The following is a 24525-nucleotide window of genomic DNA, read 5'->3' as shown; positions in this document are numbered from 1 at the left end:
CACGTGAGAGTGGACAGCGAGTAGCCAGGGAGAAGGGCCCCGTGGCAGTGAGGCGCAGGGACAGGAGTCGGCCATGCCCCGGGGGCCACGATCAGAGGACACGACGATGATGGTGGCGTTCAGGGCCCCGGAACTGCCCCGTGCCCCCATCTGGGATATAGATGCTCCACAGAGTTGACCTGTGCTGGGCCCTTGGGTGCGCTCTGTCTGTCTGTCTGTCTGTCTGTCTGTCCGGCTTCAGCAGGGGCTGGGTGGCTCTGAAAGCTGGGGCTCCCTTTCCCCTCGGCTTCCAGCTGTGAAAATTCCCATCTGTCATCAGTGGCTTGCCCACAGCTTCGTTAACTTATTTTTGTTCTTTGCCCCACCCTCTCTTTCTCTCTTTTTTTCCCCCCGCAGAAACTTCCCTTTACCATCCCCGAGTTGGTGCAGGCGTCCCCGTGCCGAAGCTCCGACGGGATCCTGTACATGGGTAAGCGTCCCCGGGGCCGGCGGAAACTCTGGTCTCTCTGGTCCCTCCCCTGCCCCTCTGGCTTCCCGCTCGCCGGAGCCAGGACCCGCTGAGCCAGGAAGAGAGGGTCTCCCCCAGCTGGGAGCAGGCAGGCCCTTTAGTGGGGTTTCTCATTCCACAAGCCCCGGGAGCTGCCGCCTCGACCTACCCCTGCGGTCCAGAGATTGCGCCATACCCAGAAGCAAGTGGGTGGAACTTAAAGTGAGCCGGGTTCTTCTGCGCCAAGAAAAGGAAACCAGGCTCTGCCTATTAATTATGGGCCGCTCTTGGCCTTTCCTGCTATCAAGAGTCCGATAAAAGCAGCACTTAGCAGCTCCCCGAGCTAAGCTGCCCCCCTCAACCCCCCCGCCCCCCACGCCTTCCCGGACACACACCTCCCAGAGCCTCAGATCACCTGCTTTGCTTCCACCCCACTGCTGCCAAAATGGCAATAAAAATGCATTTGTAGCACAAAGGGGAGCTGTATTTATCCTGGCTGGTGGGAGTAACACCCCGTGTTTGCTCTCTGAGCCGCTGAAAGGGCTCACTGCCACTCACGCCCCAGGCGCTGGGTGCCCGTGTCTGGGCCTCGGGACCAGGCTGGGTTGTGGGCTGCTGCCAGGACCCTGCGCCCTTGCTCCCTTCCACACCCCTCTGGTGAAGACCCCCACCCAGCCCCGGGACCCGGGAAGTGGGCAGCACTGGGGGTCCTCGCACCTCTGCGCTGGACCCTGGGCCCCGCTGACCGTCTCCCGACGCCCTGCTCTTCTGGCCTGTGCCAGCGATGCATCGCCTGGGACCACTGGGCGGTCACCTCCCTGCTCTGTGGGGCGCCCTCGGGATGGGCCCGTGAGGCACACAGCAGGCAGGTCGTGCCCATGGCCAGGCATGGCCGCCTGCAGTGGGGCCAGGAGAGGGCACTGCCGGGCCCCCACGAGGGGACCCTCCTCACTGCCCCACAGCCATCGCTGCTGCCTGCGGCCTCCCTCGGTCCTCTGCCCCAGGGAAGGGTCCTTGCTGGGGACAGAAAGTCAGGAGCCTGCGGCCAGAGCCATAGCACAGCGGGGAGGGCGTTTGCCTTGCATGCGGCCGGCCGACCCAGGTTCGATCCCCGGCATCCCGTGTGTTTCCCCAAACACTGCCAGGATCATTCCTGAGTGCGTGGGCCAGGAGTAATCCCTGAGCATTGCTCTTTGTGACCCAAAAGTAAAAAAAAAAAAAAAAAAAAAAGTGAGGAGCCGGGGGCAAAGGGCGCCCGTGGGCTGCGCCTCTGAGAACCCAGAGGTGAGCTGGCACTTCCGGGCACCCTGGATCCCCCCACTCTGGTTCCCTCGGACTGACCTATGGGTGAGGACAGTACACGCAGGTCCGTCCACATGCCCGGACCCAAGCCTTGCCCCAGAAACACGCATGTCTCGGGCAGCGTGCCCACCCCCTGGGGCCCAGGCGCAGCCGTGGACACCGTGGGCCCACATGGGGGTGTGGGCTTTGGGTCTTCCACTGTCATGCTGGTTGGCTGCTGCTCGCTGGCCCTGCCCTCGTGCTCTGTCATCAGCTGATGGGGGCACCTGGGCCCAGAGACAGTGCCCGGGGGTGAGGGCAGGGTGGGGGCTGAGATGACTCCTCAGTGTCAGGTTGCACCCAGCCCTGTGGCTCAGGGAGCAGGTAACTAGGTGGTCATGCCAGCTCCTCTTCCCTTGGGAGGGATGATTATTATTATTATTATTATTATTATTATTATTATTATTATTATTATTATTATTATTATTGTGGTGCCCACTCGAGCAAATCCATGAGCAACGGGATGACACAGTGATTAATCTTTTTTTGTTTATTTGTTGTGAGGCTCTGCCTGGCAGTGCTCAAGGTTTACTCCTGGCTCTTACCCCCACCCCCCAGGAATCATTGGGGGGCTCAGGTTTGTGGGGAGAAGCCATATGGGGTGCTGGGGATCGAACCCAAATCAGCTGCATACAACTGCATACAAGACAAACGCCTTATCTGCTGTACTACTGCTCCAGCCCCTATTATTATATTTTATTTAGGCACCATGAGTTGCAAAGCGTTTGGCTTTGTGTCACAGCTGGTGGTGCGCAGGGCTTTCTCCTGGCTCTGCACTCAGGGACCACTCCTGGCGGTACTCGGGATCGTGAGGGGTCCTGGGGATCGAACCAGGGCTGGCTGCCTGCAAAGCGCACGCCCCGTCCACTGTCCGCTGCCCTCTCTCTCCGGCCCCTACAAAGCTTTTAATAACAGTTTCAGGCACTCAGTGTTTCCTCCCAGACCCCTCAGCTGTGTCGGCCTCCCTCTCGGAGGGGCCCCAGGATGCTGAGAGAGAGGGTAGCGGGGACAGAGCTGTCACCCTCCCCCGGCCAGACTCTTCTTACCTGCTCCGGGTCCCTGGGACGTGTGAGACCCTCCAGCCCGCTGTGGCCGAGCTGTGTCCCTAGCCCCGGCTTCGGATTTACCGCCAGCACCCAGAGCCTTGAAATCTGTGCCTCTGGGTTTTGGCTGCCCCAGTTAGATTGTTACATGACTCTGAGCCCCAGTGACATGGGACGTTTGTTTCCGGGAATTGGAGGGTGGTTTTTTTTTTTTCTTTTTGGGTCACACCAGTGATGCTCAGGGGTTACTCCTGGCTCTGTGCTCAGGAATTACTCCTGGCGGTGCTCGGGGGACCATATGGGATGCTGGGGATTGAATCCGGGTCAGCCGCGTGCAAGGTACAACCCTACTCACTATAATGTCACGCCGGCTCCAGGAATTGGAGTTTTTATTTTATGATGTTTTCCGTCTGGGGATCAGAGAGCTAATGCCATCCTTCAGGCACTTACCTTGTACGTGTCCAGCGACGGCTCAGGCCCCTCCAGTCCTCTGAGCCAGAGCCAGGAGGTGCCACCAGCTTGGTGCTCACGTCACTCCTGGTGGTGCACAGGAGCCCGTGTGGTACTGGGGCTGGAACCCGGGCCTTCCCGTGCGCACAGCAGGCTCCGTGCTCGCCTCACTCCCCGTTCAGAGTCTGTCATCCCAGGGTGGGGCCTGTCGAGCCCCCGCCCCCACCCCCCAGGGTCAGTGGGACCGTCTCCCCTCTGGGGTGAGCATCTAGGGAGCTGTCCTTGTGACCCTGCAGGGAAGAAGCAGGACATCTGGTACGTCGTGGACCTGCTGACCGGGGAGAAGCAGCAGACGCTATCCTCGGCCTTCGCCGATAGTCTCTGCCCGTCCACGTCGCTGCTGTACCTCGGACGCACAGGTGAGGGGGAGCGTCCGGCGGGGTCCCCCCGAAGCCTTCTCCCCCTCCGGCCTCCCTCTCTCGGTGGCTAGAGCTGCCCACCCGGTCAGCCCCCTCCTCGGCGCTGCCACTCCCCCCCGCCCCCCTCCTCACTGCGTTTCCCTCCCAAGCCCCTGCCAGGGTGAACCGCCTGCCCCCCGCCCCCCCCAGACCAAGCTTCTAAAAGCACAGACCGGGGGTCCCCTTGGCCAGGCGCTCCCCCCCACATGCTGACCCCAAGTGCCCACATCGGCCGGCCCTCACTGGCACACACCGTACACGCGCGCCCCCGGGGCCCCGACGTCCCCCCTTCTCCCCGAGGGGCGGGCTGGGGGGGCCGCGCCGGCCCCGGGTCATGGGCGGTGGCTGTCCCCCAGAGTACACCATCACCATGTACGACACCAAGACGCGGGAGCTGCGCTGGAACGCCACCTACTTCGACTACGCCGCCTCGCGGCCCGAGGACGACCTGGAGCACAGTGAGTGCGGGCCGAGCACCCCAGGGACTTCTCCCCGAGCCCTGGGGAGCAGAACTAAGCGTCAGCACCCTCTCCCTGACCATGCCTCTGTTTCCCCGACTCCCAGCAAAAACGCCAGCCAGGGGGCTGGAGTGATAGCACAGCGGGTAGGGCGTTTGCCTTGCATGCGGCCGACCCGGGTTCAAATCCCAGCATCCCATATGGTCCCCTGAGCACCGCCAGGAGTAATTCCTGAGTGCAGAGCCAGGAGTAACCCCTGTGCATCGCCAGGTGTGACCCAAAAACCAAAAAAAAAAAAAAAAAAAAAAAACGCCAGCCAGCCCTGTCCTGGACTCGCTGGCCTCTGAGAAGGCCTCCGTGGGCTGGGTGGGCAGTGGGCGGGGCGGGCGGACTGCGGGCCTTGACTTCTGCCAGCCCACGGTGCCAGTGATCCTGGCCGGCGCCCATTCCCTGCCGCCCCCCTCCCCTCCCAGCTCCCCTCGCCCCGGGCCTGGCTACAGTGCTCACGAAGGTCCCAAGGGGAGGCCCCCCCCCCGAGAGGGGAACCGGCAACTCTCGGGTCTCAGCAGCCCCAGTCTGAGGGAGATTGCTGGGGTGGGTGACGCAGGGCCACGGGGGTCCCAGACTCCAGGGGTGAGGCTTCCGCACACAAGGCTGCAGCTGGGGGGGTATCAGGAGGGAGCTGCAGGCGGCTGAGAGGGGGAAGGAAGGGACAGAAGGGGAGAGGAGAAGGGCTGTAGGAGGTTGAGAGGGAGGGGAGAGGTGTAGAGGGCTGAGAGGGGGAGGAAAGGGCTGGAGGGGGATGAGAGGGGGAGAGAGGGGCTGAGGGGAAGAGGAGAGGGGCTATAAGTGGCTGAGGGGGGAGAGCAGAGGTGTAGGGGTGTGAGGGGGAGGGGAGAGGTGTAGGGGGCTGGGGGGAGGGGAGAGGTGTAGGGGTGTTAGGGGGAGGGGAGAGGTTGAGGGGGCTGGCGGGGGGGAGAGGAGCGGTATAGGTGGCTGAGGAGGGGGGAGGGGTGTATGGGGGAGGGGGGAGGTATAGTGATATAAGGGAGAGGGGAGAGGTGTAGGGGACTGGGGGAGGGAAGAGGTGTAGGGGTGTGAGGGGGAGGGGAGAGGTGTAAGGGTGTGAGGAGGAGGGGAGAGGTATAGGGGTATGAGGGGGAGGGGAGAGGTATAGGGGCATGAGGAGGAGGGGAGAGGTGTAGGGGTGTGAGGGGGAGGGGAGAGGTATAGGGGTGTGAGGGGGAGGGGAGAGGTATAGGGGTGTGAGGGGAGGGGAGAGGTTGAGGGGGCTGGGGGAGGGGAGAGGTGTCGGGGCTGAGGGGTCCAGCTGGGGGGCTGCCTACCCTGATTCCCAGCGCGTGCCTGACCCCTCCAGAGATGTCCCACTTCGTGTCCAACGGCGATGGGCTGGTGGTGACCGTGGACAGCGAGTCAGGGGACGTGCTGTGGATCCAGAACTACGGGTCCCCGGTGGTGGCCTTCTACGTGTGGCAGCGCGAGGGGCTGCGGAAGGTGCCGCACGTGAACGTGGCGGTGGAGACGCTGCGCTACCTGACCTTCATGTCTGGCGAGGTGGGCCGCATCACCAAGTGGAAGTACCCCTTCCCCAAGGAGACCGAGGCCAAGAGCAAGCTGACGTGAGTCGGCGGGGAGGGGTTGCGGGAGGGGGTTTCCTGGCGCCCAACGTGTGGCCTGGCTCTGGCTCTGTTCGCGTGGCCTGTCCCCAACGGGGCCCCGGCCCGCCTGGCTCTCTCCGGCCCACAGCCTGAGTGGGGCTCCGCATAGCAGGAAAACAAGCTCTTAGTTGTTTTTTTTTTTTTTTCAACAAGCTAGTTTTAAAACTTATTTTTCAATTTTTTTTTCTTTTTGGGTCACACCCAGCTATGCTCAGGGGTTACTCCTGGCTCTTCACTCAGGAATTACTCCTGGCGAGACTCAGGGGACCATATGGGATGCTGGGGATTGAACCTGGGTCGGCCGAGTGCAAGGCAAATGCCCTACCCGCTGTGGTATCGCTCCAGCCCCCATTATTTTTCAATATTTTATTTTCAGTTCTATTCATTCAAAACGTGAGTGTGTATGTGGTCTCTGAACACACACACACACACACACACACACACACCCCACATACGCACACCCCTCCTGTGTCTTTGGGTCACACCCAGTGATGCCCAGGGGTTACTCCGGGCTCTGCACTCAGGAATTACTCCTGGCGGTGCTCGGGGGACCATATGGGATGCTGGGAATCGAACCCGGATCGGCCGCGTGCAAGGCAAATGCCCTACCCCCTGTACTATCACTCCAGCCCCGCTCCTGGGTCTCGTGGCGCCTCGGCTCCGTGCGCTATGGAGGCAGAGTGGAGGCTTGGCGGTGCTGCGGGGCCATGGGGCTACCTGCCGGCTCTCCCAGCAGGGGCTTCTTTTCTTTTCTTTTTTCCCCTTGGGGGCGGGGTGTTGGGCCGCACCAGGCAGTGCTCAGGGGTTACTCCTGGCTCTGTGCTCAGCAATCACTCCTGGTGGGGCTCCAAGGACCGTATGGGATACCAGGGATCGAACCCGGGTCAGCTGTGTGCAAGGCAAACGCCTTCCCCGCGGCACTCCAGCCCCTGAGAGAGGCCCCAGGCTGGCTGTGGCCCGTCGCCAGCAGGGGGTGGGGGGCAGCTCCCACTTTCTCCATGGCGCCACTGGCAGGAGCGACCCCTTGGGGGACCAGACGTCGCCCCTCTGTGGGACGCCCTGCGTGCCTGTGCTCTCGGCGTCCCAGCTAGACCTGCTGGCCTTTCTGTGGCACTTCTGGGGCCCCGACAAATAACGTCATAGCAGGGGGTCTGGTGGCCGGCCAGGCCCTTTCCGGTGGGATCCAGAACCCCAGGGGCCGTGGGACTCACATGCCTTTTCTTCTCCCAGACCGACACTGTACGTGGGGAAGTACTCCACCAGCCTCTACGCCTCCCCGTCCATGGTGCACGAGGGCGTGGCCGTGGTGGTGAGTGTGTGTGAATGTGTGTGTGTATGTGTGTGGCCATGGTGGCAAGTGTGTTAGTGTGTATGTGTGTGCATGGTCATGGTGGTGAGTATTTGTGGCCGTAGTGGCATGTGTGTATGTGTGTGTGTGGCTGTAGCAGTGTGTGTACATGGCCGTGACGGTGTGTGTGTGTGTGTGTGTGTGTGTGTGTGTGTGTGCATGGCCATGGTAGGGAGTGTGCGTGGTCATGGTAGGGAATGTGTGTGTGGTCGTGGTAGGGAGTGTGCGTGGTCATGGTAGGGAGTGTGTGTGTGGTCGTGGTAGGGAGTGTGTGCGTGGTCATGGTAGGGAGCGAGTGTGTGCGTGGTCATGGTAGGGAGTGTGTGCGTGGCCGTGGTAGGGAGTGTGTGCGTGGTCTTGGTGGTGTGTGTGGGGGAACGGGGTTGGGGGACGCAACCTCTCACGGCTCCTGGCCTACTCAGTGTTGTTGACTGTAACCCTGCACACCCTCGGCAGTCAGGGGTGGGGAGACGCGCTTCTCACCCTCAGGAAGCCCTTCCCCACCACAGGTGCTGAGAGTCGCCCTTTGCCCAGGGCTTGGGCCTGAAGCGCCCCCTCCAGCCACCCCGGGCTCCTCCCCTGTCCTGTTCTTAGCCCACCCTCTCTCTTACACACACACACTCTTTCTCTCTTTCTCTCTCTCTCCCCCCCCTTTTCCCACTCAAGCCCTTCTCATCCCTCTGTGACGCGTCCAGACCCTCAGACCTCACGGCCCCACACACACTGGGGACACCGAGGCCCCGTGGCCCCGACCCCTCACTGCACTGCTCTCAGGGCGCCCTCCAGCGTGGCCACGTCATCAGCCACAGCCCCTCCCTCACAGGAGCTGCTGACAGTCCCCCAGCCTTCCTGTGCCAGCTCCCAGACGCGGGCAGTCAGCAGGACACTGGTGTCCCCCCTGCGGGCAGCCCCAGGGCCTTTGTGGGTGTCTTGAGTGTCCAGCAGGGAAACTGAGGACTGCCCCCAGGCCTCACCCCACGTCCCTCTCCACAGCCCCGAGGCAGCACGCTCCCGTTGCTGGAAGGCCCCCAGACCGATGGGGTGACCGTTGGAGACAAGGGGGAGTGTGTGATCACGCCCAGCACCGACCTCAAGTTCGACCCTGCGCTCAAGGGGAAGAACAAGCTCAACTACTTGAGGAACTATTGGCTCCTCATCGGTAAGGGCCACTGGTGGCGGTGGGCTGCCCCCTGGTGGCCAGAGCCGGCATTGCTGGCTCTCGCCCGCGCCTCTCCGTGCTATCTTGGGTCCTGGTGGGGCGCTGGAGTGGGGGGGGGGGGGGGGGAGGCAGCCTTAGGCTTCTCAGAGGAGGTTTCGGAGGTACCCAGCAGGCTCCCACGTGACCCCAAGCCCCACCAGTGAGTGTGAGTTGGGGTTCTGGAATGGACAGACATTCCCGTGAGGGACCCAGCCCTGCTAGAGGGCCTGGGGGTGGGGGTGGGGGTGGGGGGCAGGCAGGCGCCAGGGCAGGACTCAGTGAGGGTCTCCCTGCAGAGCCAGCCTGCGCGGCGGGTGGAGGTCACACCCCCAGGGAGGCCTGACCCCCCCAGGCCGCAGGGTGAGACCTCACCCGGGCTCTCGGCTCACCTTGGGCGAGCAGAGGAGGAGACGGGGGGGGGGGGGCACTGGCGGGGCCCCAGCAAGCCAGGACCCCCACCTCCCCCCGGCACCCCCCTTTGTCCCTCACGGAGTAACTTGTGGGTCCTCCACAAGGTGTGATGTGGGCGTGGTGGCCCCGTCTCATGTGAGGACAGCCACGGGCGCCCAGGGACCCCCCTCTGCCCACACGCCCTGTGGCTCTCTCATCACCGGGGCTGAGATGGACGGACCCCGCAGGGCAGTCACTCCCTTCCTGCCCGCCCCCTCTGGCCCCTGCAGACTCTGACACTGTCACCCTGTGCTGAGTGGCAGCTACGGGCTCCTGGCACCCACCTTACAGACCCCTCTCCGGGGGACCCTCGGCAGTGCCCACAGCTGCCCCTGCCCGCACCCCGCTCACCAGAGGGTTCTTTCCTCTCGTAGGGCACCATGAAACCCCGCTGTCCGCATCCACCAAGATGCTGGAGAAGTTCCCCAACAACCTGCCCAAACACCGCGAGAACGTGATTCCCGCCGACTCGGAGACAAAGAGCTTCGAGGAAGTGAGTGGGCCCGGCTGTGTGTCCGGCTGTCCAGGGGCCTCGTGTGCACGTGTGAATATGTATGTGTGAATGTGTGTGCATGTGAGTGTGTTTGTGTGAGTGTGTACGTGAGGATGAGTGTGTGTGTGTGTGCGCGCGCTTGTGCATGCACATGTGAATATATTTGTGGGAGTGTGTGCATGTGTGAATGTGTTTATGTGGGTACGAATGAGTGTGCATGCACATATGAATATGTATGTATGTGTGTATAAATGTGTGTGTGACTGCGTGTGTGTGTGTGTGTGTGTGTGTGTGTGTTGGTGGCATCATGTAGCCACAGCAGCCCCACTGAGGTGCGGATGTCTCAGGACCAATCTCCACGTTCTCCTAACTGTTTTGCAAGCCTGGGAGATGCTAAGAACCTAGAGGGCTTTATCTCATTTGTTCATCTCATTTAAGTAAAATCCCTTTTACTTGAGAGCCCCAAATCAAATGAGCATCAAGAGTTATCCCTCTCAGAAACTGAGTAACAGGGACTGGAGTGATAATACAGCAGGGAAGGCACTTCCACTGCACACAGCTGACCCGGATTTGATCCTTGGCACCATATGGTACCCTGAGCACTGCGAGGTGTGCCACACTCACCCCACCCTCTCCCACACACACACCAAACGTGACTAGCAGTGGAAACCTGGAGTGAATGTTTCTGTGTTTAGATCCACCCTGGACATTTCCAGGTAACGTAGAGAGCTGCCTTGTGCCTAGACTGTCATATACATGTGTGTGCACGTATGTGCCATGTCTGTGCACGTGTGTGCACTCATGGCATGCTGTGTTATCAGATGGATGGTGGCCACCTTCTCTTTGGACTCCATTGTGGCGATTTCAGGCTTTTCCCAACTGTCCGAGCTGTGAGCGGGGCAGGAAGCTTTTGCCCTCACTGAGGATTTTGTAGGTTGCAGGGATCGCTCGAAGAACTTTCTGTTTTCTGCTGCGCCAGGGGTGGAACCCAGGTTCTCCCGTGGGACCACGTGCCCAGCCCTGGCAGCTGCTGTTTCATGGGGAGCCCCCAGCCAGTGCACAGCTGATGATGTGCTTGGTCCTCAGCGCACTCAGGGGTCACCAGGCTGTGCTGGGCGGTGTCGGGCACGAGCTCTACCCCTGGGCCACACTCCTGGTCCTGGCAACTGTTTCTGGGGAAGAGTAACCTCACTGCAGCGGGGACCCCCCTGCTCTCGGGCCGGAGAGGAAGGCTGGGGCTGCAGGCGCATTGCCGTGTGCGGCCCCCAGGCCCTCAATAAATAAGGGTTGAATTGAACAGCACGGGGTTTCTCCGGATTTTGTCTTAGGAGAGGGCTCCGACTGGGGCCAGAGCAAGTAGCACAGCAGGCAGGGCGCTCGCCTCGCATGCGGCCGACCCAGGTTCGATTCCCAGCATCCCATATGGTCCCCAAGACTGATTTCTGAGTGCAGAGCCAGGAGTAACCCCTGAGCATTGCTGGGTGTGACCCAAAAAATTCTAGCCCCCCCCCCATCACCAAAAAAAAAAGAAAAAAGCAAAAAGGCACCGATGAATGACCTCACTCCTGTGAGCTTCGGGAAACACACCCGCGCAGGCCAGCCACCCCGTCTCCGTGGAACCCAGTAACCCCGACGTCCCCGGGCTGCCCAGTGACGCTCCCCACCCCCCAGGTCATCAAGCTGGTCGACCAGGCTGCAGAGACGGCGCCCAGCACCCTGTCGAAGGACGTGGAGCAGAAGCTCGCCCACGCCCCCGCCAAGCCCGAGGCCCCCGTGGACTCGGTGCTCAAGGACATCGCCACCATCGTCCTCAGCACCTTCCTGCTCATCGGCTGGGTGGCCTTCATCCTCACCTACCCCCTGGTGAGCCCCCGCCCCCCCTCCCTCCCAGGGGGGTCCCGCCAGTCTCTTCCTCAGGGGAGATCAGCCAGGCAGGGGGTGCTGTGGGTGGCATCCTGGCTGGTGACACCCGGCCCTGGGGGGTGTCCCTTCCTTCAAGGCTGCCGGTCAGGGAGCAGCTGAGGAGCACGGAGGCCGATGAGCCCCTCGGCGCTCCAGGTGGGGGTCAGCAAGCTCAGGATGACCTAGTTTCAGCGCTCATGGTGCAGATAAGATACTCTAGAACTGGGGCTGGAGCGATTGTACAGCGGGTAGGGCGTTTGCCTTGCATGCAGCTGACCCGGGTTCGATTCCCAGCATCCCGTATAGTCCCCCGAGCACCACCAGGAGTAATTCTTGAGAGCAGAGCAGTAACCCCTGAGCATTGCCGGGTGTGACCCAAAAAGAAAAAAAAAAAAAGATATTCTAGAACATTCCTTCGGCATATTGCTGGGAACTGTGGGAGGTATCCCCTCGGAGCACAGGCACCAGGATGCTTGTGTCTGCCCAGGCTGGGGCTGTCGGACCCCCGTGGGGCTTCCAGCTGGGGAGTGAGCTCCGGGCATCCCTGGATCCTGCCCCTTGCTCAGCCCTGGGACCTCAGGCGGCATCTTCTTTCCCGACCCTTCAGGGCAGAATCCGGGTTCTGGGGAGTCCTGTCACTTTCCCGGGTCACTCAGCGATTGCCTGGCGTCTCTGGGCATGGCCGCAAGGCTGAGGGCAGACTGGAGTTCACAGCGCCAGCCCCGCTGCCCCTATGGGCAGGGGGCGTGGCAGATGGTGACTCTGCACACGGACTTCCCGGAGACACGGGGGTGGGGGCCAGGAAGGCAGCGTGATGGCTGGGGTGATAGGAACCTTGGCCACGCCCTGGTCTCGAGTGCTGGGTCCCCTCTCCCTTCTCTGCCTCCCTGTGTCCGTCACTGTGACCCCGGAAAGGGGCACAGCCAGCCCCAGCCTGCCGCCCCCGACTCGCCTCGCTCACCTGCATCCCCCCTTCCCTCTGCCGGGGTTCCCTTTCCCAGCCCACCCCGGGCCTTCAGAGTGGAGCAGACCCCACCCCCCCGGACAGAGTCCTCCTGTGGCCCCCCCAGAGCCCGCCAGGGCGGGGGGCCGGCAGGGAGGGGGTCTGCATTCTGTGCTCCCCTCCCCAGAGCGTGCAGCAGCAGCACCTCCAGAAGATCCAGCTCCTGCACCAGCAGCTGCCCTTCCGCCCCGCGGGGGGCCCCGAGCCCCTGGACTCGTCCTCGGGGCCCTACTCGGAGAGCTCGGCCGCCAGCAGCCCCAGCACGTCACCCCGCGCCTCCAGCCACTCGCTGCCTTCCAGCGGCTCGGCCTCCAGGGGGGGCCCGTCCCCGGAGCAGGACGAGGAAGGTAAAGGCCTAGGGGGCACCCCCCGCCCCCCCTCGGGAGTGTCCTCGGGACAGGTCTGAGGCCCACTTCCTCACGGGAACCGGAGGGCAGGAGCGGCAGGGGCCAGCCCGGGGACTGGAGCCCCCAGAATCCGGAGTCCGGGGGGGGGTGGCGGGGGGACTCGGGCAGCTCCGCCTCCGGGCTCTCAGCGTCCGCGGGTTTTGTCCCCAGACGAAGAAACCAGCCTGGTGATGGTGGGCAAGATCTCCTTCTGCCCCAGGGACGTGCTGGGCCACGGCGCAGAGGGCACCATCGTGTACCGGTGAGTGCACGAAGAGGACACGGGCGGGGAGGGGACACGGCGGGGTCTCGGTGGCGGTGGCCACCAGGATGATGGACGTGACCGGGTCGCGGGCTGGGGACTGCGGCTGCCGTGGGCACGCCCGGCACGTCTGCACCCAGCCCTGCCCGCGGTCTCAGCCCCCTCGGCGCCCCCCAGGGGCATGTTTGACAGCCGCGCCGTGGCCGTCAAGAGGATCCTCCCCGAGTGCTTCAGCTTCGCCGACCGGGAGGTGCGGCTGCTGCGGGAGTCGGACGAGCACCCCAACGTCATCCGCTACTTCTGCACCGAGCGCGACCGGCAGTTCCAGTACATCGCCATCGAGCTGTGCGCGGCCACGCTGCAGGAGGTGGGCGCCCCGAGGCCCCACGCGTGTCCCCTCAGTCCCCCCACAGCCCTGCAGCCCCCATGCAGCCCCCCTCAGCCCCCACGGCTTCCTCAGCTTCCCACCCTGGCCCCACAGCCCCTGCAGGGTTTTAGGGTTGAACTACTTTTTATTTATGAATTTTGTGGATTTTTTTTATTTTTCTTTTTGGGTCACATCGGCAATGCACAGGGGTTAATCCTGGCTCTGCACTCAGGAATTACTCCTGGCGGTGCTCTGGGGACCCTATGGGATGCTGGGATTCGAACCCAGTCGGCGGCGTGCAAGGCCTACCCTCTGTGCTATCGCTCCAGCCCTGAATTTTGTGGTTTCAGCTGTTATGTGAACGTTTAATCATTTCAGAGCTGCTAGGGACCTGACCCAGGCCTGTTCCGCGCAAGGCCTGTCTCTGCCATGAAGCTGCATCTCCAGTCGCCCGAACATTCTTTTTTTTTTTTTTAAACTCACATCCAGCTGTGCTCAGGGCTACTCCTGGCTCTGGGCTCAGGGGTCACTCCTGGCTGGGCTCTGACCATAGATGGTACCAGAGGTTGAATCCGTGTGCAAGGCACTACCCACTGTGCTATCTCTTCAACTCAGTCTGAAAACTTTTTTTTTTTAACTTTATTGAAGCTACATGAAATACGGTATATTTGTTTAATTTTTTTAAATTTCATTTTGTTTTGAGGCCACCACTGGCAGTGCTCTGGGATTCCTCCCAGCTCAGTGTTGGGGGCCCCTGTGAGGCCAAGGGTCAAACCTGGGGTTCCTGTGTGACAGGCAGCTGTGCCCCAGCCCTTGGAGTCTGCACTTCAGTGGACAGTCTGGTGTGTTTACACCAGGACACGTCCCCACTTAACCACAGCCACAACACGGAGCATTTCACTCCCTCCCTGTAGGGGTGTGTGTGTCTGTGTATGTGTGTGTGGGTCTGTGTGTGTCTCTGTGTGTCTGTGTGTGGCTGTGAGTGTGTCTCTCTGTGTTTATGTGTGTATGGGAATGTGTCTGTGTGTCTCTGTATCTTTCTGTGTCTGTGTGTATCTGTATGTCTGTTTGTGTGTCTGTGAGTATGTCTCTCTGCGTCTGTGTATGTGTGTATATGTGTCTGTGTATAAGTTTGTGTCTGTGTGCTGTGTGTATCTGTGAATGTGTCTCTGTCTGTCTGTATGTGTGTCTGTATGTGTGTGCGTGTGTGAGAGAGAGAGAGAGGGAGCATGAGCGAGTATTCAGCATCCCGCTCCTTCCTGACTTCCCACAAACCTGGCTGATCGCTCTCCCTTGGTACTGGGCCACCCGCCCGGGTCCAGGGGATGCTGCCCCTGACCAGGCCCCCTGCCGTCTGACAAAGCTCTGCTGCCCTCCTTTTCCCGCCTCACCGGGAGGTGATTTCGGCTTTCCTGGGCCCCCCTGAAAGGCCAGTCTGCAGGAGCTCTGGGCGTGCGCTTCTCGCCTGCCTCCTGCCTGTCTCCATAGCGACCCGGGGCTGGGTCTGAGCCGGTCTCTGAGCACGTCTGTTGGCGAGCGTGGGGCGGGGCGGGGCATCATCAGTGGGGCGTCCCCGTTCCCTCCTCCAAACATGGTCAGAGTAAACGCGCCGACTCCACACACGTGAGTCAGGGAAGCGAAAGGCTGCGGCCTGCAGACGCTTCTAGACTGAGCCGAGCCACTAAGAAGGGGACTCAGGTGGGCCTGGAGTGAGAGCACAGCAGGTGGGGCGCTGTTCCTTACACGCAGCTGACCCGGGGGCCCATCCCCGGCGCCGCTTACGGTTCCCTGAGTCCCGCCAGGAGCCAGCCCTGAGCACCACTGGATGTGGCCTCAGAACCAGAAAACAGAAAGGGGCAAAAGAGACGCCTGCGGGCACCATCCCGAGGGCCCCGTGTGGTCACCCCCCGCCCCCCTCTTGCAGTACGTGGAGCAAAAGGACTTTGCACACCTCGGCCTGGAGCCCATCGCCCTGCTGCAGCAGACCACGTCGGGCCTGGCGCACCTGCACTCCCTCAACATCGGTGAGCGTGGGCCGTGGCCGCCAGGATGTGTGTGGGCGGGTGACAACCCTGGGCCACAATTCCGCCCCTGCCACGAGACTTGGCCGGTTGGAACCCAGACCCCCGAGTCGGACGCAGGGGCCCATCCGCGGGGAGGCCGAGGGCCGGGGCCCGTGTGCCGTGGCGAGCGGTGAGGGGCGGCCTGACCCCGAGTCTCCCTCAGTCCACAGAGACCTGAAGCCCCACAACATCCTCCTCTCCATGCCCAACGCGCACGGCAGGATCAAGGCTATGATCTCCGACTTTGGCCTCTGCAAGAAGCTGGCCGTGGGCAGGCACAGCTTCAGCCGCCGCTCGGGGGTGCCCGGCACCGAGGGCTGGATCGCGCCCGAGATGCTCAGTGAAGACTGCAAGGAGAACCCCGTGAGTCGCGGCCGAGGCACCGGCCGGGGACAAGGCAGCGGGAGCGTCCGGGGGCGTGGGGGGGGCAACACCCAGGGCGCAGGGAAGGGCTCACGCCGCCGCCCTTCGCAGACCTACACCGTGGACATCTTCTCCGCGGGCTGCGTCTTCTACTACGTCATCTCCGAGGGCAGCCACCCTTTCGGCAAGTCCCTGCAGCGGCAGGCCAACATCCTCCTGGGCGCCTACAGCCTCGACTGCCTGCACCCCGAGAAGCACGGTGAGCGCGAGAGGGTGGGGGCAGAGGGAGGTGGCAGGGGTGGAATCAGGCCCGCTGCCCCGGGGCCTCCTCACCCTGTGGGCTGAAGATTCCAGAGCATGCCCCAAACTTCACAAACAGGGAGAAGAGCTGGAGCGGGGGTCGGGGGGACTGGAAAGACCAGGGGTCAGGGCTGTGGGGGTCGTCCACGGGACCACTGCCTGCTGGGACCGCGGGGTTCCTTCAGCACAGTCTCCGGGAAGGAGGAAGAGTCCCAGCGGGTACCAGGCCTCCCTGTGCCGTGGACTCATCTTGTCTCCGGGAAGGAAGAAGAGTCCCAGCGGGTACCAGGCCTCCCTGTGCCGTGGACTCATCTTGCTGGCTTTCCTCGTTCGCCACAGCAGGGCTGTAGGGAAAACAGCAGCACAGAGTGTGGAGGTTCCCTAGGCCGGTGGCACCCCACCGACGCTGACTCCCCCTCCTCCCCCTCCTCCCTCCCCCCTTCCCCGGCCACATGCTTGGGACACACTCAGGGATGCTCCGGGCTTACTCCTGGCTCTGAGTGGCTCTGCACTCAGAAGAGGACCATATGGGGGGCCGGAGTGATAGCACAGCGGGTAGGGCATTTGCCTTGCACGCGGCCGACCCGGGTTCAATCCCTGGCATCCCATATGGTCCCCCAAGCACCGCCAGGAGTAACTCCTGAGTGCAAAGCCAGGAGTAACCCCTGAGCATTTGGTGTGACCCAAAAAGCAAAAAAAAAAAAAGAAAGAAAAGGACCATATGGGATGTGGGATGTCAGGGACTGAACCCAGGTCGGCCGAGTGCAGTATCCACTTTGCTGTTGCTCTGGCCAGTCCGCCTTTTTGTTGTTGTTGTTGTTGTTGTTGTTGTTTTTGGGTCACACCCAGTGATGCTCAGTGGTTACTCCTGGCTCTGCACTCAGGAATTACTCAGTTTTGTGTTTTTGGTTTTTTTTTTTGCTTTTTTTGGGTCACACCCGGTGATGCACAGGGGTTACTCCTGGCTCATACACTCAGGAATTACTCCTGGCAGTGTTCGGGGGACCGTATGGGATGCTGGGAATCAAACCCGCGTCAGCCGCATGCAAGGCAAATGCCCTACCCTCTGTGCTATTGCTCCAGCCCCTCAGGAATTACTCTAGGTGGTGCTTGGGGGACCATATGGGATGCCAGGAATTGAACCCGGGTCGACCACGTGCAAGGCAAACGCCCTACCTACCTGCTGTATGATTGCTCCAGCCGCCTATTTAATCTTTATCTCTAACCTCTCTCAGTGCCATCCACATTCTACCAAGTGACATTTTGCTTCATTATTTGTTTTTATGGCGCTGGGGGTCAAACCCAGGGCCCCGTGCATCTGAGGCATGAGCTTCTACCTCTCAGATCCATCCCTGACCACACAGCATCACTTCTGTGGCCCAGGGTTCCCGTGGATGTCCCCCGTGCCCCGACCCCTAGTCTTTCCGGTCCCCCGTGAGATGAAGTCGGGGGCAGGCTCTCGGTCCCTCTGCTGGAGGGAGTCCCGGGGTGTTGGGCCCGCGGGCGGCACTGCTAACAGGGTGCCCCGGGCTGTGCTCTCCAGAGGACGTCGTCGCCCGGGAGCTGATCGAGAAAATGATCGCCATGGACCCCCAGAAGCGGCCCTCGGCCAAGCACGTGCTGAAACACCCCTTCTTCTGGAGCCTGGAGAAGCAGCTCCAGTTTTTCCAGGTAGAGACAGGGAGGGGGTGCAGGGCGCAGGGGGGGAGGGGGCAGCAGTCCGGGGGGGTGGGGGGAGCCCCAGCGGGTCATCCCATCCCGCAGTGCTGGGCCCGGGAGATGCGCCTGGCTGGGGCTGGTGGCTGTTGGCGAGGTCACGGCGGAGCCGGGCCTCGTCGTTCTCCGGTTCTCTGCTTGCCCGGCTCCAGCCCTGCGTGTCCTCGCCCTCACCCAAGGCGTTGGGTTTATTTTTATCAAAAATGTTAACTTTTCCCCAAACAGATACAGAATAAAAACATAGGGGCTGGGGGGCTGGAGCAATAGCACAGCGGGGAGGGCGTTTGCCTTGCACGTGGCCAACCCAGGTTCGAATCCCAGCATCCCATATGGTCCCCTGAGCACCGCCAGGAGTAATTCCTGAGTGCAGAGCCAGGATGTGGCCCAAAAAAGAAAATAAATAAAACATAGGGGCTGGAGCAATAGCACAGCGGGTAGGGCATTTGCCTAGCACTCGGCTGACCCGCATTCGATCCCCAGCATCCCATAGGGTCCCCAAGCACCACCAGGAGTAATTCCTGAGTGCAGAGCCAGGAGGAACCCCTGACCATCGCTGGGTGTGATCCAAAAAAGCAAATAAATACGTAAATAAGTAAAATATTTATTTAAAAAAATAGAATAAAGCACAATGACTCAAAAGCCCGTAATTGAGGAGAACCACTCGTGGGCATTTTGATTTTTTTCACGTTTATGAAAGAGTGACTAACATTAAACTGTGGGTTTTTTTTTGTTTGTTTGTTTTGATCCCAACTGTGCCCAGGGTTTACTCCATTTTGAGTCACACCTGGCGATGCACAGGGGTTACTCCTGGCTCTGCGCTCGGGAATTACTCCTGGCCTGGCGGTGCTCAGGGGACCATGTGGGGTGCTGGGGATTGAACTGGGTGGGCCACGTGCACGGCGAACGCCCTCTCCGCTGTGCTATCGCTCAAGCCCGCAGGGTTTCCTCCTGGCTCTGCTCCAGGATCACACCTGGTGCTGGGGATCGAATGCCCGCCCACAGCACGCAAGGCTACATGCACACTGCACCCTCCCTCCAGCCCTAAGCTCTGCTCTTGGACCCTGCTTTCCCCCCCAGTATATAACATTTTAAGTAGGTTTCCATGTCGGGGCTGGAGTGATAGGACAGTGGGCAGGGCGCTCGCCTTGCACACGGCCAACACAGATTCGATTCTGGCACCCCGTATGGTTTTCTGGGCACCACCAGGAGTGACCCCTGATAGCAGAGCCAAGAGTAAGCCCTGGGCATCACCGGGTGTGGCCCAAGAACAAAAAATTAAAAAAGTATTTTCCATGTCAAAGTTCTAAAGTGTTAATGAAAAAGTTGTGTAGCAGATGGATGTGTTGTCATTTTTAAATGGTGGAAATTTTCAAATGTGTGCAAGCCAAAATAGAGCTTTTCTTTCATTCTCACTGAGGAATTGTGGCTGCTGTGTGTGTGTCTCAGTATGTTTCTGTGTGTATGTCTCTGTGTGTCTCTGTGTTTGTGTGTCCATGTCTGTATGTCTATGGGTGTTTTTGTGTGTCTGTGTGTATCTGTATCTGTGTGTGTCTGTGACTGTGTGTATCTGTATATATGTCTGTGTGTATCTATTGTGTGCCTGTATCTGTGTGTGTCTGTGACTATGTGTATCTGTATGTGTGTCTGTGTGTGTATCTATTGTGTGCCTGTATCTGTGTGTCTCTGTGTGTGTGTCTGTATGTTTGTGTATGTGTCTGTGACTCTGTGTGTGTGCGTGCGTGTGTGTGGCCTGCAGGGGAGAGCTGTGGGGTGACTCGGGCGTGTAGCTGGTCTCTGTGCCCGCTGCTCCCCAGGCTCTGGGGTGTGGGGCAGAGACTCTAAGCTGCGGCATGGGTGCCCCCATGGGGTGCTCCTCGGCGTGTGCACAGTGCTCCCTGCCCAGCGGTTTCCCGCTGACCGCCCTCTGTGACCGTCGTGTCCCTCCCAGGATGTGAGCGACCGGATAGAGAAGGAGTCCCTGGACGGTGCCATCGTGCGGCAGCTGGAGAGAGGCGGGCGGGCGGTGGTGAAGCTGGACTGGAGGGAGAACATCACCGTCCCCCTGCAGACAGGTGACCGCCACGCCCGGGCAGCGGCCGGCCCTGAGACAAAGTGACAGAAAAGGGGGTTCCAGATGCCACATGGGGGGTCCTGGCTTCCGGGGGGTGGGGGGCTGTGACCCGGACACTCATACCCTGGCACCTTTGGCTCTGGCTTTTGAGGGACAGGTCGAGCCCATCACGCCCTCTGGGGGTCTCGCCCTGGCGGCCCCGAGCAGGACCCTGGCTTCTCCGCGAGCCCCCCGTGCCTCTCACCTCGTATCTCTGGGTTCTCCCTAGATCTGCGCAGATTCAGAACCTATAAAGGCGGCTCCGTCCGGGACCTCCTCCGGGCCATGAGGAATAAGGTGAGGGTCGCGCCCTGGGGGCTGGGTGGGTGCAGCACAGACCCCCGCCCGGCCCTTCTCCAGGGCCTTTCCTGCCACTTTCGAGAGGCCGTTTCTTCCCTGCTCTCCAGAGAGGCCTGGGTGGGGGGGGCCTTGGGTCACCTGTGGACAGGCAGGCCCATGAGTTCCGGGAGACCCTGGGCCCTGCCCGGGCCGCCCCTCGGGCCTCCTCCGTCAGGCTCAGCCCGCGTCTCTGTCCCGCTGCAGAAGCACCATTACCGGGAGCTGCCGGCCGAGGTGCGGGAGACCCTCGGCTCCCTGCCCGACGACTTCGTGCGCTACTTCACGTCCCGCTTCCCGCACCTGCTCACGCACACCTACCGCGCCCTGGAGCTGTGCAGCCACGAGCGCCCCTTCCAGCCCTACTACTCCCACGAGCCCCCCGAGGCGCAGCCCCCCGCCACCGCTGCCGACGGCCTCTGAGCCCGGGCAGGTCCCGCGGCGGCGGCGGCCGACCCCGACGTGCCTGCGGGAGCTGGCAGGAAGCTTCTGGACCCGGGCGCGGGCTGGAGGAGGGGGCCAGCGCCTTCTCCCGGACACGCTCGCTTCCGGCTCTGGGCCCCGTCCCGGCCGCGGGTTTGACTCTTCCTGGCAGCTCCGTCCTCAGCCCTGCGGGGCTGAGATGCACCAGCTGTGCCATCGGCTCCAGGCGGGGCCCGGAACGATGGCAGGGCTGGGCGTCCCCACCGCGGGGCTGGGCTCCGTGGCTGGACGCGTCGTCTGGTCCTTTGGGATTGGAGAGGATGCGTGTGTCCTCGGGCCTGAGGGGCGAGGGGTACAGGGGGTGCCGCCGTGGTCTTCGGGGGTTTGTGTTCTGGGTCCTGTGGGGGCTGAAGGGGACCCCGGAGGACAAGAAGTGACAGATTCCCAGGCCGCCGAGTGGGGCGGGTGCGTGGGCGGGCAGCGGGGCACACGGGACAGGGCCGGAGCCGGAAGCCGAGGCCGGCCTGTCCCTTGCCTCCCGGGCAGGCCGTGGCATTTTTCTGGGCAGATTTTAATAGGTTTATATTCCAGTCGCACCCTAGAGGGCGACATTAGCGAGAGTGGGCTCGGCCAGGGCCCCACCCGGGAAGCGTCTGTTGGGGGCGGGGGTGTCCCCCCCCCCCCGAAGCAGTGCCCACTCGGAGAAGGCTGGTACTGCGGGGCCCAGTGCCGCCCTGGACAAGACCCGACTGTCCAGAAGTTACCGTGCGTTTTTAACTTTGATTTTAGTCAGAAATGGCTCGTCTCCGGTCTCCCAAGAGCCGGAGGGGTCCGAGGCGGTCAGGGTTTTGCGCCAGGAAACTCATCCCAGAGCTTTCCCGGGGCCTGGAGAGCTCAGAGATCCCCCGGTCTGCTGCCTGGGGCGTTGCTTCCTGGGGGGGCTGCGGGAGGGCCCTGCCCAGCACGCCTGCCTGGTCTGCGTCCACTCCCTGCCTTTCTCGATGCCTTGCTGCAGAGGAACCCCCGTTTCCAAACCCTTCCTCGGGCCTTGCTCCAAAGGAACCTTGGTTTCCGCCTTCTCGATGCCTTGCTCCAGTGGTACCTTCTCCCCCTTTCTCCATGCCTTGCTCCAGCAGCACCTTCTGCCCTGGACCCTCAGTGGTGACCTCATTGCGTCCAGGGCACCCAGAGACCCTCTTGCGGCCCCTGGTGTCTCCTGCCACCTGGCCACAGAGCCCAACTCGCCCATGCTGGCGCCGGCCTGGCACTTGGCTCTGCACCCGCCCAGGGCTTAGAGTCAGAACCCAGCACCGGCGCCCGCTCCTGCTGCCAGGCCGTCTCCCGGGGGCAGTGCCCGCCGGAGCCCAGGCCACCTCTGGGCTAAGACTTTGAAAGGCCTTTTCCGCCGGAGTCTCTGACCCCCCCACCCTCTCAGACCTGTCTCTTTGCAGTCTTGGATTTGAGCGCCACCGGCTGCGGGGGGCAGGACGCGGGGGGGGGGGCAGGGGGACGCCTGGGTTCCCGGGAGGCAGACCGGAGCACACCCGGCTCTCCTAGGAGCGTGGGGGTGACATGTGGGACGATGCCAGTGAAGAAACCGAGCGTGGGGTTGGGCCTCGCGCGCCTGTCGGGCCCTCGTCAGCCCCTTGGGGGCTGGGGAGGCCTGCGTGGGTGCGGGTCACAGAGACGCTTGTGCAGCACTAGGGGGGCCCAGAGCCCCGGGCCCCACGTGCTGTGGCAGTGCCCGTTGTGGGCCGGCCGGGAGCCCCGCTGCTGTAGGAGTTGGGGCTGGGGCCGCTGAGCCCTTCCCTGTTTCACCAGGGCAGGGGGCTGCCCGGTTCCCGAGGGGCCACTGGCCTGGCCGGGGTGAGCAGACCAGCCTGTGTGCCCTGCCGCTCTCTCGGCCTCTTGAGCCTTTTTCACTTGAGTGTTGAGATGGTCCGCGTCACACTGGCTTCAGCGCATTTGCACTTTGGGGACTTGCTGGTCTCACGCAGCAAGTCACTGGCCCGCCTCGTGGCCAAAGCAGAATATCCTGGGTTCACAGTGCCCCCCTCCCTCTCCACACACACACACACACACACACACACACACACACACACACATATGCACACACATGTACACATGCACACACGCATGCTGAGTACAGCCCAGCCCCGCCTGCCTGCCCTGGGCCCCAGCTGCCTTGGGGCTGCCCGAGGCTGCTGTGTGTCTCCTGTGGGCACCTGTGGCCCCTGAGCCAATGTCCCACCTTGTCACTGTCCCCTCCGCCCCTCTCCCCATGTCCTGTCCACTCAGGGCCCACTGTCCTGGAGGGCGTGTGTCCCCGGGCCTGGCCTGGGACCGGCTCATTAGCCTTAGACCAAAGTACCCACCAGCCCTGCCCTCTGCCCTCTGTCTCGCTCGGCCTCCGCCGTCAGACTGTCCAAACTCCCTGTACTCATTGGAAACCCATCCAGCACCGGCTCCCGGGAGCTCCCCGCTGGGGCAGCCTTAACCGACACTTTCGGACAGAGACCCCACGAGCCCCCCCCCCCCCCGCCCCCAACCCTCGCCTGCGCTCTCGGTGAGTTCGGCGGGTCCAGTGCTCCTCGGTACCCGGGAAACTGTGATGGGGGCGTCCCCACCTACCTAGAAAGCATGAACGGCCCGCCGGGCGGCCTTTCGCACGCGCAGCCTCCGGACGATGTTCCCGCCGCGGCGACCTATTTATTTATCCTATTTATATTTATTTAATTTTTACTCGGTCGTGTATCCAGTTGCCATTGCACTTGCTTCACGTCCGCCCGCTTCGATCTGGACCACAGCCCTGACCCGTGGGAGACGGGGAGAGGAACAGTTAGGCCGTGCCGCGGGAGGCTGCCTCGTGCCCGCCCCGCGGCCAGGAGTCGGCCAGGGTAGACCCGTTCATTTTAAGGCAATTCTCCCCCCCGCATCCCCCCAAAAAAAAAGTTTCTGTGCCATTCTCTCTTCTCTGTGAACTGGATCCTGTGATGGGCGTGTGTGAACTGTGTGATAAACCCTCTCTGTGGAAATTTTCGTCTTTTTTTAGCTTTATATTTTATAAACTGCCAGACTTACAGTTTTTATGTGTATTTTTAAAGCCCGCTGATGTGAGGGTAAGTGGAGAAACGGCCTATTTTTGTACCTCCTGTACAGTTTTGTAATTCCGCTGATCAATGCGTCTCTTGTAGAGGCAACCAATAAAAGTTGTTTTTAGATTTGGAAACTGCTCCGGCTTCTCCAGTGTCTTAATTTACTTCAGGGCCTCCCAAGCGGTGCCCAGCGGCCAGTCCGCGCAGCACTCGGCCAGCTGGACAGCAGTTGGGTGCTCAGGGTCCCGCAGGCACCCCTAGTAGCCCCCGCCTCCTGCAGCCCCGAGACCACCCCAGAGAAGGCAGATACGGGTGCGAGGGAGAGGCTGGGGCCGGGGGTCACGGGTGGGGGCGTGGGGGGCTGTGGGCAGGGCACCTCCCATCACTGGGTCTCGGGAACTTGATAAGATGTTCCTGGGAGTTCTCCAGACTGATTCCAGGATTCCAGATGAGGACAGCCGGACGCCAAGGGGACACTTGGACAGCGCAGCTTAGGGGTGTGGACTGTGGCTCAGCAGGAGGCAGGAGCTGGGGGACGTGACACGCTGCTGTTCTCTCTCCCCCTCCCTCCCTCCCCCCCACACCCCCAGTGCAGTCAGAGCAGCTCCACTTCCTCCTCTTCGGGAAGGGGTCTCTGAGCCCAGGACGGCACAGCCAGTACGCACCCTCCCCACCTCCTCCTCCTGCTCCCCATTCCTCCCCCTGCACCCTCCCCACCTCCTCCCCACACTCTCCACCCTCCCCCTGCTCCCCAGCTCCTCCCCCTGCTCTCCCCAGCCCCTCCCCTGCACCCT

At 61.9% G+C, this 24525-nt stretch overlaps 1 protein-coding gene across 1 annotated transcript in view; it reads left to right on the top strand.

The window, feature by feature from the left end:
• ERN1 (endoplasmic reticulum to nucleus signaling 1) overlaps positions 1-23865 on the top strand; it is a 75982-nt gene extending 52117 nt beyond the window's left edge. Inside the window, exons 5-22 of the mRNA XM_055133374.1 lie at positions 397-469; positions 3618-3740; positions 4136-4237; positions 5616-5877; positions 7147-7225; positions 8258-8423; positions 9287-9405; positions 11077-11268; positions 12438-12657; positions 12868-12958; positions 13136-13325; positions 15250-15349; positions 15552-15751; positions 15863-16010; positions 17595-17722; positions 19716-19839; positions 20107-20174; positions 20421-23865. Coding sequence (XP_054989349.1) covers positions 397-469; positions 3618-3740; positions 4136-4237; positions 5616-5877; positions 7147-7225; positions 8258-8423; positions 9287-9405; positions 11077-11268; positions 12438-12657; positions 12868-12958; positions 13136-13325; positions 15250-15349; positions 15552-15751; positions 15863-16010; positions 17595-17722; positions 19716-19839; positions 20107-20174; positions 20421-20636 — 2601 coding nt within the window. The 3' untranslated portion in view covers positions 20637-23865. The remainder of the gene's footprint in view (positions 1-396; positions 470-3617; positions 3741-4135; positions 4238-5615; positions 5878-7146; positions 7226-8257; positions 8424-9286; positions 9406-11076; positions 11269-12437; positions 12658-12867; positions 12959-13135; positions 13326-15249; positions 15350-15551; positions 15752-15862; positions 16011-17594; positions 17723-19715; positions 19840-20106; positions 20175-20420) is intronic.
• Positions 23866-24525: the final 660 nt, after the last annotated feature.

The sequence above is a fragment of the Sorex araneus genome, chromosome 3 (assembly GCF_027595985.1).
Source record: "Sorex araneus isolate mSorAra2 chromosome 3, mSorAra2.pri, whole genome shotgun sequence".
NCBI classification, from domain to species: Eukaryota; Metazoa; Chordata; class Mammalia; order Eulipotyphla; family Soricidae; genus Sorex; species Sorex araneus.
This window is presented reverse-complemented; position numbering and strand designations above follow the sequence as displayed.